At 41.3% G+C, this 13,641-nt stretch overlaps 1 protein-coding gene across 1 annotated transcript; it reads right to left on the bottom strand.

The window, feature by feature from the left end:
• Positions 1 to 1,190: 1,190 nt before the first annotated feature.
• IAPP (islet amyloid polypeptide) lies at positions 1,191 to 11,235 on the bottom strand. The gene is made up of 3 exons (XM_074983725.1): positions 11,121 to 11,235; positions 4,166 to 4,262; positions 1,191 to 1,380 (listed from the first exon to the last, which is right to left on the bottom strand). Exons 2-3 carry the CDS (start codon positions 4,243 to 4,245, stop codon positions 1,191 to 1,193), a joined length of 270 nt encoding a protein of 89 aa, XP_074839826.1. The 5' UTR covers positions 4,246 to 4,262; positions 11,121 to 11,235.
• Between the last annotated feature and the right edge of the window lie 2,406 nt (positions 11,236 to 13,641).

The raw sequence follows: 13,641 nt of genomic DNA on the forward strand, positions 1-13,641 counted from the left end.
AACAAAGTGAATCAACCAGTGCAGAGAGTTAAGGTTTAATTTACTTTTTCCACTAATGGAGGAATGAGTAGCCTACACAACTCTGAGAAAGGGTTTTCACGACAGTCGCTATAGTAATATACTGGAGGAGGCAGGTTTTCTGTAAATCTACAAAACAGATTAAAATGACATGTACATTTCAAAAACGTATACTGATGTTATGCTGGGATAAGACACAATGAAAAGTCTATGAATTCAATCTGCTCTTTCATTTTAATGAATTGCTTAGCTCTAGCAAATGCCAGTTTAAAAAATCTTTAAGAGATGAACAGATTTCTTTTTTATGCTTTTGCTCACTTTCTTTCAGTCACTTTATTAATACAGTTCACAGAAAGAAACATACAAAGAAAGATGCCAGTGTTTTTGTAGCACATACTGTTAAGAAAGGTATAAAGTTCTCGTTACCCCTTTAGCTGGGTTTGCTTGGACTCAGATTTATCATTACCAGTTCTCATAATGATTAGAGTTAAAAGAGCAAAAATTTAGACATGAGTTTTGAACTTTTAAATACCATATTGCAATATGTAATGAAACCTGTACACAAGATCACCCTTATTAGACTAACAGAGTTTTGGTGAGACAGGACTATTATGATTATTTAGTCTGATTTGCATAACATAGGCTATAGAATTTCACCCACTAATTCTTGTTTAGAGCCCAGTAAGGGGCTATCCCCTACAATATCTCCAAAAGTATTGAGTAGAGTTCTGCTTCACTTATAATAAGACACAACCTCTATTAACCAACTGATTTTTTTTTGTTAGCTCCCTGAGTGTTTGTTTAGGACAGGTTTCATTTTTATACTCACCGTGGTGTGACTATAAAGATAAACACATCATGATTGTCTTTTTAATATTTTAATTAAGAAAAATCTAGCAATTACATTTGAGTTTGTTTGTGATTTATTTTTTGTCACAAATTTAATGAGCAGATTTCTGAAGGTTTCAGTGATTTCAAAACCACACCCAATGCATGTTTTCCTACATACATAGTAAAATGATAAACGTGAAAGTCACATACACTGACATACACACAAAGAAAACAAGGCACTGTTAAGAATGTATAGGTAATAAATGACTAAAAGGTTATTTATACATAAAAATCAGGGAGGAACTCCTAAGGGTGAGTGCAACATTAATCACTTCACCACACTAAAGCTGTAGATAATTTAGGGGCTCTCTGTTTAAAAGCCCAACTCTGTCCCTCTTCCCATATGTATTGGATCCCACATTGGTAGGTGAATAAATCGCTCCGATGTTGTTGCTGGATCGAACTAAAAAGTCGGCCAAACGTTGTGTCACACATGTAGCAGTATTGCACTTCCGTTTCTCCAATTGGTGGCTGGTAACATAAAACAAACAAAACCATGTGAAGCCTAAGGATGAGCAATCAAATATACCACCTCTAAAAGGCAGTTTCAACAGATAATGTAGGAGTTCTTTTAGTGTGAATACAGATACGTGAAAATTACAATATTTCTGCCACCTACTTTGCGCCTGAAAAAAAAAATCACACTGTATCTATTATCTGTTTTAATGGTAGGTGTAGGTTAAATTCAAAAACCTCAAGCTCCACATGTCATTTTTACTGATATTCAGCACAATAGCTTCTGGCACCTAGAATAACTGTAATAACAGTATTGTTAAGGCAGTAAGTGACGGCAGTAAGTGACAACAGTGATTTAGCTCCAAGATCATTTTTTATAGCTATTTAGAGACTGTACTGATATCATGAGAGTGATTAGTATTTCAATTATCACATTTATTTAACAATCACATTGATTTAGTTCCCTTCATCTCATAGGGCCCCATACAGAGGCCTCACATCTTTAAGGGGAAGAGTTGAGCTGAGTTCAAATCTTTGGTTCTGTGGAACTCAGGGATCTCAAACTTCCTTCACAGACCATTAAGCCAGCCCCTTAAACAGACCATTGCTACTGTTGACACTGATTCCTGAAGTAAGGGCCGTCTGTCCCGAATGAGTTCCCTATACTTCTTCACAGTGCTTTTTTATATAAATAAATAAATACATAAAAAGAGGAGCCACTGTTTAACTGGGTCCTTGCCCCCTCAGACAGTCCCATGGCTAGGGCTGCTGAGGTGCCAGCACAAAATATGGTCACAAAAAATCATTGCTGCTTCAAGGTAATCTATATGCTGATGTGCCATGAAATAAGTTTTGTAGCTGAATAAGTAAAAAAATTCACTGTAAATAATGTGATATTTGGCAATGTTGCTCTGAATAATTTTCTGATTAATATATTTTTCAATTAATCGACTGGCTCTGATATTTAAAAAGTCACTGTTTCGGCAATGTGAATTTGAATCTAAGAGCCCAGGTGAAATAAAAACTGTGTGCTAAATGTCTGAGCTAGAACAGCTGTTGGTTAGCAAATGGGTAATAGCTTCTAAGTGATTCATATTTCAGTTAACTGGTGATTTAGAATTTGATCCAATTTTCCTTGAAATCAGTGGGAGTCTTTCTATTGACTCCCAGAGGAGCTTAATCAGGCTTTTGAAGCCTAATAGAAAAGATGCAAAAGTACTATCACACAGCTAGCAAACAATATATCTTGGAAAATTTGCTAAGTACCTTTACCTTGAAGGACAAAACAACTGCTTAGTCTCATGAAATTACTAATCTTTTCATTAAGGCAAAATTCTCATTGTCTTTAATGGCTGAGGTCCAGGCCCCGAAACTCTAGACCCGTAGATTTAAAATAGTTAACTTTATGAAACTAATGCAGCAAGTTATTAGCTATCTTATCAACACCTAACATTATTGCATAGGTGAACAAAATGCCTCAAAAACTCATGCTCACTAGGGATCCTGCAGCCTTTATTCAAGTGGGGGAGTGCCATTGGTTTCAATGGGGGCTCTTCAGTTGGAAGAGGGGTGTTCGATGGCACCATGGATAAGCAGGGTTCTCAGACCTCCCAGCCCCAGTTGAAGAAAATATCTTATAGAGAAATATTTGGGTTTAACTGTTTAAAATAAAGAGACTATCTATAAAAACTCTGCCATTCTGTATTCACTACCCCTATTATATTGGAAGATAATCATTTTAGTTTGTAATAATTATTCTTTAGTCTGGAAGAGATACTGTGATCAGAGGCATTTATAAAAAGAGCTGACTTTATTGCCCAGTGAAGGAAAATCATGTAAAGACCCAGGCATCAGACAGACCAGGTAATATAGCTGATTTTCCTAATGTTATTCAGTTCTATTTGTCACTTGGCATAAACTCCCAATTCTTTTAAAAATGGTGTTTTTATACACCAAGATTCCATTGAAATGTAAATGTACTCAAAACCAGTTTAAGTCTAGAAGAACAAAACTGTTTCTCTTGGTTCTTGCTATGCTATTCTTGCTATGCTGAAATTTCTATTTATATCTGAAAATGAGCAAGCATTCTCCTGCTGAAGACAGTAATATTTTAAAATAATTAAATTCACTCTAGAAAGAATTTTGTTTTCTGTGGAAAGAAAATTCATATTCTTCTCCCCACCTCTCCTGTGGCATGAACAATTAACATTTCAATAGCAGATCCCTTTCAAAGTAAGCCTCCTTTCACAATATAAGCTAAAATTGAAAGAACAGATTTTGAAAGCTTTCAGCTTTCTATAACAGATCAGGAAAAACTGTCTTTCCAGCTATATTTCACTTTTAACCTGAAATACATTGCTTTACAGAATGGCTACATTTCTACCAAAAATGATATTTTAAGCTCTCTCTCAGAGAATGTGAATAGAATTGAAAGAGTCTAAAAGTAAAGAATTTTACTGGGACTACTTACATTCCTTAATTGAATTTTATCTGGTTCGAATAGAAAAATGCAGAAGAGACTTAGTACCTTTTTGGCTTTGCTGCAGCGGATTGTGGCAATGCCCCATTAAGTCCCCAGGGCGCATTCCTTGACAGGACTGGTAATACCCATCCTTGTCTGTTGGAAGTCCCATCAGATAGATCATCAGCCACAGAGAATAGTCTTTAAACAATAACAAAGCACACAGTGAAATTGACTAGCACTGTTTCACTCATATTGTTTAATGTCAAAAGTGAATAATGCAACAGTCTGAAACATCTCATTTCTCATTAAAAATAAATAATATTTTCCATTACTTACCTTTCCACAGGTGTAGCCTCCAGGTAGCTTAAAGCAACAGAGAGCACAATGAAGATAACTGGCAGCTTTAGGTTGCACATCTTTTCTTCCTGAGTTTCTGAAAAGAAGAGATCCTAAGTACTGTTTAATATACAATAGATCTGACCCTAGTACCATTCTAACCAGGCAATAGTTAATCTTTGCCATTAAATTAAAACAAAAACATGATCAGACTTTAGTGACACAACACAGATAAAGTCATATGGCTCTCTAGTAAATTTTGGCACTTGGTAGACTAAATCCTCTTCCTATCTCTCATGCTCTCATGTTCTTTCCCCAACGTTTTCTAAATTTCAGATTGTGCTTTCAGCTACAGCTTGTACTGAAATATTTTTTTTTAGCCTTCCCTAGAATAATGCTGTTCCTTAATAACGAGACGGGCTAAACCCTCCTTCAAGTGTGTATATCTGTGTGGTGCTTTATATTGCAAATAGCAGAAGGAGAAAAATAATTTACCTTGCAGTGCTAAAGGAACTAATGCAAGTTCAACACTCGTCTATATTAGCAGGAAGGGTACATGCAACAATTCCACTCTTGCATCTGCCTCTGCAGTTTTCCTTTATTTCTCCCCTCCTTGCTGGCGAACAATACAGCTCTTATATACCCTTCACACCTTTCTCAGCTCTGACATCAGGCAGCACAGAGAGACTTCATTCATTTCCATCCCCATAGATAGAAAATGCCCCAGAGATAAAAAGAGGTAGATGGGTCATTATTACATTAACACATCAGTAGATATTAACCTAGCCTGTGCAGGATGCCTTCATGAAGTTACTGTAATATTACATTGCACACAGAACTGAAGACAGAATTTTACAGTTCTAATAAGATGCTGAGGTCACATTTCCTGGGGGTGTTTTCAAGGGCTAAATAAGGTAAGAAAATAATTATAAAGGAAGCAAAATGAAACACCAAATCAAAAGTAATTGAAACACAAACATAGAAGTATTGGAAATAATGGGAAAGGGAAAAGAAAATGATAGAAATTTGTAACAGATAAATATAAAAGCCAAAGTTAGAACAAGTGACATGAAAGGATGAAATCCAGATGAATGAGAAGAAAGAGGATGTGATTAAAACTAACCAGCAGAAGTAGCTTAAATATTCATAGAGAATAAGTTGGATCACACTTTCAGTTGAGTTTAAGATTTTTCCTTATGGCTAATAGGCTCTTTCTCTAGATATGGAATATTTCATACATGAAAACTAAAATAAATTAAAGTTGTTAAAGTTGTGAAGTCAGTGATATAAGAGTTAAGGGATTCCAGAACAGAGGTTGCCCATGCAAACTTTTTTCTGCCTCTCTGTGAGTATGCATTATGCTACCAAGTAAAGTTTTCAGAAGTACCTAAGTGCTTAGGAAACAAAGACCTGTTTTCAAAAGTGACATGTGGCCCAACTTACAAAGGTATTTAGGTGCATAACACACATAGAGGTAGTTAGTGACATTTTCAAAAGTATCTGAATGGGTAAAACACATAGTTCCCATTGGAATAAATGGGATTCAGTAGTCTAATCTCTTTAGGTACTTTAAAAAATTCTTCTAAAGGTATGTCTAGTCTAGACATAGAAGTTGGCTTCTGATATGCAATTTTAGCTATGCCAATTGCGTAGCTAAAATTGATTTATCTGTGGTCAACTTCCATGTCTGTCCACATGGCAGAAGGTTGACCTTCCTTTGACCTTCCTTATTCCTTGCCCTTTGTGAGCAGTAGAGGTGTCAGCGCTGACCCTGGGAGTATCATTTCATGCATGTGCAAAATGAAACCCTGGAAGATTGACTGTGAAGGTGTGGATCTTCTGCTGCAGTGTGGCTATCGCCTAAGTGTCTACATGCATTTTAAGTACCTAAAAACCAAGCCCTTAAGCTTATGAACTTCAGTTTTAGAAGAGGGACTTAGGCTCCTAAATCACTATATACATATACACTGCTCTTTTTGTGAGTCAAAAAAAAGAGAAGCCGGTACTCAACCGGCTCCTTCCCCCACAGTCAATCTCATGGCTGCAGCTGCTGAGGTGCCGGTACTCAGTACCAACAAGTACTGGCACAAAAAAGCACTCTGTGAGCACACATGCACACGCGCGCAAACACACACACACACATACACACAGAGTAATTAAAAACCCACAACTGGCCTGCCTTGGGTGTATAAGGTGCAGATTAAGGGGCTGCTTACTTGTGGTGTGGATATTTGAGCTCAGTCTGCATCCTGGACTCTGGGACCCTGAGAGGTGGGATGACCTAATGCAGTGTAAACATACCCTTAAGCACTTCTGAAAACCTAATCCACAGCCTTCAATCACATCTTTTCTCTGTCCCTTCAGGGTACTGGGCGAGCAGTTCTCAGTGAACAAAGCAACAATTTAATATTTCTTTTTATCCTTATCATGTTATGCAGTTATGTAGCTATTGTAATTCAAGTCTTCCAAATCATTTTATTTCCTCATGGAATTTTCTATTGTGAGCATCAATGTTGCATATGAATGCCTTATAAATATTAATGGATTATCATCCCCCATTTACTGATGGGGAGCTATAGCACAGAGGTGCGAAGGCCACAATTTATGTAAGTGTCTGAACTGGAGGTGCCTCAAAACAGACCAGGAGTCATGTACCGCATTAAAGACTAACAAATTAATTTATGAGGTGATGAGCTTTCATGGGACAGACCCACTTCTTCAGCTCATCACCTGGTAAATTATTTTGTTAGTCTTTAAAGTGCTACATGACTGCTTGTTTGTTTTGTTAGAATACAGACTAACACAGCTACAGCTCTGTTACCATTCAGCATGGAGGGCCTCGGTAACTGTTATCCAACTTGAGATGCTTAGGGCCTGATCCTTCAGAGGTGACAAGTACATACAACTCCCACTGGCATTCAGTAGACTTCTGAGTGCTCAGCGCTTGTGGAAAATCAGGCCTGAGGCAGCTCAAATTTCTCACACAGAAGATGAGAATCACACCGTTCATGACCACATCTGAAAATGCTGGTGTGTTTTATCTAATACTACACAGGGACTGATGGAATCAAAGATGTTGCCCATTCTGCCTGTATCCAAAGCCAGTGCATTAGTCCCAAGACCAGGCTCTCTTGCTGCATGCAGCCCTCTGCCCTGCCTCATTCACTGCACATTTTCCAGTTTCTCTAGTGCATAAGGCAGGATAATCTAGAGGCAACAGCGTTGGTACATAACATTATCTTTTTGCTAGATATGGTGAGCACTGAGCCAGGGATCCTGTGGAAAAAGTAGCATATGGTCATGTAACTGAAGATTATTATAACACATATGACAAGGGGCAGAGTTAAGGTTGCCAGGGCATGCTTGTTTTTGTGAGACAGTCTTCTGTAACTTCCGAGTGACTGATTTTTGCAACTAAATATTATTTTAATGTTTTTTTGTCCTTGTATAAAATTTACTAGGGGTTTTAAAAAGAAAATGGGAAACCTAGAAATGTATAACCAAAAAGCCCTTTCACCTCTGTTGTCAGCACAGTTTTCAACAATTGTCAGATCTGTAACACAGACCACTGCAAGAGGAGCTACGAGAGTAACTATTAGCAGCAGTAGACTGATATCCTGTATGAAGAATAGTCAACAAGAATAGGACACACACTTCGGCAGTGGGTTACACAACTACATTATTTGTGAGACAGCAGTAGAATATTGGGAATTCGTGTTCCCGATTTCTGTTTCTGGCTTTGAGGCAGTGGGACTGTGGTCTAGCACTTAGAACAATGATAACAGTTGGCATAGCCAAGAAGATAGACTGAGTGTTCTGAAAAAGTGGCAAGTGAAGTGTACTCGCTGGGGCTTCCCATACTAAAGAACTGGACCAAAATTTCAAAAATGCATGGTTTACATTAGGCACCTAAACCCTGAAATACATGGTAACCGCTAGGCCGTCAGTGCTTTGGAAAAACCTGGAAGCTTATTTAGGTGCCAAAATGTGGATCTAGTACACCAGTTTCTACAGAGCACTGACCCTAGGTTCTGTTCCTAGTGCTGATGGACGTGATCTCATGTAGTCTCTATTAGCTTGCAGTGAGGAAGGCAAAATGATATTTGTTAATGATACTCATAGCACAGGGGTGTAATATTTTGACCAATGCTAACCACTGTGAAATGAACAAAAATATAACAACCAGTGAGTGAAAGAGGTGAAATGGGAACCCACTGTGCCCCAAGCCCGTGTATATTCTTTTAAGCCAAAGAGTGTTTTGTCAGGGCAGGCTATAGCAGCTCAATGAAATTTACAGAGTGGTTGCAGTATAGATGCAGTGCTCAGAAAATTAAGGAACAGGTGCTTACAGAAGTTCTTCTGAGCATGTGTGGGCCAATTTTTACATCTGATAACTTGACCAAATCAAAATATATTTTCACAGTGACAGCAAAAGATACATCTTTGACTTCTGAGCTGAGCTTGAACCAAGTTCCAAGTTCCTATCACAAATCAGAGTGGCAGAAGCACTTTTCAATGAATAGTTGGAAAATACTGTGATTACTGATTGCACTATCACTTTGCTCAACATTGGCTTCAGAAATAATTGCGCTATTGATGCTAAAACTCCCTTCCCAATTCTTCTCCAAATCAGTTTAAAACCAGAGAGCATCTGTGGAAAACTTCATGCTGAATAGATATTATTAGTGTTCCTCTGAGACCTCTTCCTCTTGGATTTCCAAGAACTCAGTTGGACTTTAGCCTTGTTTCCCAGGTTTCTTTATTTGGCATACAGCAAATCTAGGCTGGGTTGACTGGACTCGAGTGCAAGGGGAGGGCATAGACGCATGTCACACGTCCAAAGATACAGCAAAACTTTTTCCTTTATGTACATTTGCACATTGAATTGCATCACGTTTTGGTATCAGCTTAGCTGTTTTGTAGGACCCAGTACCTAAACAGCATGCTCTCTCCATGGATCTGCATCTGTATGTACTTTTCACCTCATCTTTTTTCTGAGTTTTTGTCCATTGTTCATAGTTTGCTGGATGTTCCCCCTTATCTTAGCTGATCCAGATATTCTGTTTCTAGCCTGCTGTTTTAGTTACTTCTCTACTTCTGTTTCCTAAGTATGGCAAATGTATGGCAAATTTACAAGTTTCTGAATATACAATAAATATCTTGTATTAGCACTTCAGACAGTATTTTCAAACTTGTGGGCCTATTATTATTCACCTAAATTCAAATCTAGGCACTTTGCCTGCGGTCTTAGAAAGATCCTGAAAGTGTTAGGTGCCAGCCCTGTGTTTAAGTGTCATGATTTCAAAGGATGACAAGGAAGCTGTATATTAGGGTTACCATTTAAAAAACAGGACACTCCTGAGAGAGAGTGTATCTGTACCAGTATCTACCAACTCACATTATATTAATGTGCTGTAGTATACATAGTACAGGGGAGACCTCTCTCATCCGACAGAGATGAGAGAATTTGCTGGAAAACAGGAGGTCAATACTTCCTAGCACATTACCAACACTTCCATTGCTTACTGGGCTCTTAGAAGACAGTTAGGGGTAAATTACAGCTAAATAACAGCACAGAACTGAAACCCCGGACTGGTGGCTGGAAACAAACTTTATGGGACCCCGGGAAAGTTGGCCACACCCATCAGAAGTGGTCGTCAGGCTAACTAAACCATGCTGAATTATGGAGTTTGTCAGCTGAGAGAGTTCCAGATTAGAGAGATTCAACCTGTACATTAATACAAGGTGAGTGGGTAGATACTGATACAAATACACTCCCTCTCAGAGGTGTTCTCTGTTTTTGAAAGGTCGAATATGGCAACCCTAGTCTATATCCAAGTTTGTTGACCACAGGATTAAAGGTGTTCAGTCCTTTCTCAGACATCTGGTTGTCCTGAGACTGTGGCTGCCTCCAACTCTCCATACCTCTCACCAAGATCTATAGCTAGTGCTTTGTTTCTAGAAAAAAAGGTGGTGGGACTCAAGCCCCAAACTGTGTCCCACACCCCGAGGCCCAACCCTGCCACAGAGGCTTAATCTGCCCGTGCAAGGCCCTAACCGCTCCCTATGCGGGGGTCTAACTATCCCCAATGGCTTAATCATCCCCTATGGGGGTGCAAAGTGCCCTGTGCTGGGTCCAGGTTGCCCCCAGTGGCTTAACTGCCCCTTGGGGTCCCAAACTGTCCTGTGCAGGACCCAACATGTGCCCAGGTGGCTTAGCTGCCCTGTGCAGGGCACAAGCCACTCACCTGTAGGGGACCCAAACTGCCCTGCCCAACCACCCCCCAGCAAGGCCCAATCTGCCCTGCATTGGGCCTGAGTTGCCTCCCAGTAGCATAACCACCCAACGAGGGGCCCAAGCCTCCCCCCCAGTGGCTTAAACGCCCCCCCAGCAGGGCCTGAGATGCCCTGTGTGGGGCCCAACCGCACCCCTGGTGGGACCCAGACTGCCCCACGTGTAGCCCAGGCCCCTCCCCAATACAAGGCCCGAGCTGACCCCCTGTGAGAAGCCTGAGCTGTACGCCCCTGCGTGGGGCCTCAGCTGCTCCCCCTGCATGGGGCCCGAGCTGCCTTGCAGTTTGCCCAAATCACCCCATGTGGGAACTGAGCCACCCTGCCCCAGTGGCTTAACCACCTCCCCACATAAGGCCCAAGCTGACTCCCCCCAGTGGCTTAACTGCCCCGGTGGGACTCAAGCCGGTGCCCCCTCTGCGCCCCCCAGGGCCCAAGCCATCTGCCCCTGGTGAGGCCTGAGCCTCCCATCTGGCCCTCATGCAGGGCCTGAGCCAGCTGCCCCGGCAGGGCCCCAGCTGCCCCCCACACTGGGCCCAAGCCAGCCCCCCTTGCCCTCCACACAGGGCTTGAGCTGTCCACCCACTCCTGGGCCGCCCCAGCCTCCTGCTTCCCCCTACTCTGGGCCCCCACCAGCTCTTCCTCGCCCCAGCCCCACACGTACCTGAGCGAGGCCAGGGCTGGCAGTGGCTCCCTGGCTGGTCAGCATGGTGTGGCTGGTCAGAGGCTATGAGGCAGGGAGGGGAGGTAGGCTCCTTAAAGAGCCACGTGTGGCTCAGATCTGCCCAGCCACCTTTAAAAACTGGCAGTCGTCGGAAAAAAATAGTGGTGGAACAGCACATGGGCATTCTGCCAGAACAAAGCCCTGTCTATAGCTTCCATTCCCTCTAGTTTGAGCTTGGCTCCCTGCTTTTGTCCAACCAGCAGTTTTTATGCCAGTTTCAGGATGGGAATGATGGTATTTTCCCACTCTCCTGATGGTATTTTAACAGCTGCTAAGTGACTCATTTGCTTAAGTAAAGCTAATGACTCCCATCTATGTCAGTGATTCTAATGACCTTTGGAAATTGACATCTGTGTTCCATTTGTGGGGGAATCATAACCTAGATGCACCACCTGTTGCATATAAACTGCCAGGCAGTGCCATAGTGCATAATCTTGCTCCTTTCAGCAAATTATACCCTTGCTCAATTATTCTTGGGCCACCATTGCTTTGGGGAAAGTTCCTCTGTGTTCCTAAAACAAATCCTGTATCTGCTGTTGCACCTAATGAGCTTTCTGTACTATACACTGATGCTCTGAGCATATGCATTTGCTCTATTAAAAGGGAACATAAATTTGTGCCCCCATTATTTGTGGGGGTGATGAATGTGGGACTGTATTTTTTTCTGTGCCTCTGTCACACAAACAATGTATATGCTGGGCCACCTGATATGTTCTGTTAATGGTTATTGTGGTGGCTTACACAGCTAATGTCAAGTTATAGGCCGTGTCTACACGTGCCCCAAACTTCGAAATGGCCACGCAAATGGCCATTTCACAGTTTACTAATGAAGTGCTGAAATGCATATTCAGTGCTTCATTAGCATGCAGGCGGCAACGGCGCTTCGAAATTGACGCTCCTTGCCGCTAAACGGCGCATGCAGATGGGGCTCCTTTTCGAAAGGATGCCGCCTACTTCGAAGTCCCCTTATTCCCATCAGCTCATGGGAATAAGGGGACTTTGAAGTAGGCGGGGTCCTTTCGAAAAGGAGCCCCGTCTGGACGTACCGCGCGGCGGCAAGGAGCGTCAATTTTGAAGCGCCGCTGCTGCCTGCATGCTAATGAAGCGCTGAATATGCATTTCAGCGCTTCATTAGTAAACTTCGAAATGGCCATTTGCGTGGCCATTTCGAAGTTTGGGGCACGTGTAGACGTAGCCATAGAGGTGCTAATTTGTAAAGGGCACCAAATGCATCTGCATCGTAAATGATTCTATAGGTATCTTCTCTAAAACATGCCTTTACTATCAGAACTTCAGTATTTTATCCTCACTTAGCATAGATCTCTCTAGTGCTTCCTGTTGACCCCCAACTGAGGCCAAATCACTTAAAAACACGGCTGTTGGTGATAATAGCAGCAAGAGCAATAATAGGAGTGGGAGCAAAGACAGTCTTTCCCCAATGAAAAAGCCTGTAACTTGATTGAAGAGGAGGAAAGAAGAAAAATACAAGGAACTCACTGCAAATGAAAAGAATCAAGTAGTTTGGAGAGTTAGGAAAACCTGAGTACACGCTGGTATGCCACACTTAGGCTGTGTATATGCTTGGCCAAAATTTCAAAAGGGCCATGCTAATGGCCAAATTGGAGAATACTAATGAGGCACTGAAATGAATATTCAGCACCTCATTAGCATGCTGCCGGCCGTGGCACTTCAAAAGTGCCGTATTTTGATCGTGCGCGGCTTGTCTACACGGGGCCCTTTTCAAAAGGACCCCGCAAACATCGACAGCTGACAGGAATAAAGGATTTCAATGTTTGTGGGGTCCTTTTGAAAAGGTCCCCACGAAGACGAGCCAGGAGTGATCAAAATGCAGGACTTTCTAAGTGCCCCAGCTGGCAGCATGCTAATGAGGTGCTGAATATTCATTTCAGTGCTTCATTAGTATTCTCCCATTTGACCATTAGCATGGCCCTTTCAAAATTTTGGCCAAGTGTGGACACAGACTTAGGCTAGGTCTACACAGCAAAGTTATTTTGAAATGACTTGACTTACTGACTTAAACTCTTGTACTCTGGGTGGATCATAGGTCATCTCCTCCATGTTATTTCAGAATAACTATACTAGCATCTGCGCAATGCAACTGCTGTTTTGAAAACATAATTTCAAAATAGTGGTTGACTTATTTTGAAATTGGTAAACCTCATGCTACGAGGAATAGCATCTATTTTGAAATAGCTATGGTGCATCCAATGGCTCTGTTTTGAAATAGGCTCTATAGCTGTGTCTACACTTGCATTCCTCTTTTGAAAGAGGAATGCAAAAGAGGGAAATTGAAAATGCAAATGAGGTACTGATTTACATATCTTATGCTTCATTTGCCTAATCACTTTTCAGAAGAGATTCTTAAAAAAAAAGCAGTAGGTGGACTCTAACAAAATAGGAAGAAGGGTTCCTTTGAAGTGGGTTTTTTTTGAAAGAGCCC

Source organism: Carettochelys insculpta, chromosome 1, assembly GCF_033958435.1.
Source record: "Carettochelys insculpta isolate YL-2023 chromosome 1, ASM3395843v1, whole genome shotgun sequence".
Classification (NCBI taxonomy): domain Eukaryota; kingdom Metazoa; phylum Chordata; order Testudines; family Carettochelyidae; genus Carettochelys; species Carettochelys insculpta.

Bases quoted from the DNA above. Each gene is read 5' to 3' on its own strand.
- IAPP (XM_074983725.1), bottom strand. From the start codon at position 4,245: ATGTGCAACCTAAAGCTGCCAGTTATCTTCATTGTGCTCTCTGTTGCT. The intron at 1,381-4,165 runs GTAAGTAATGGA...TTATGTTACCAG, and splicing joins GAGGCTACACCTGTGGAAAG to CCACCAATTGGAGAAACGGA.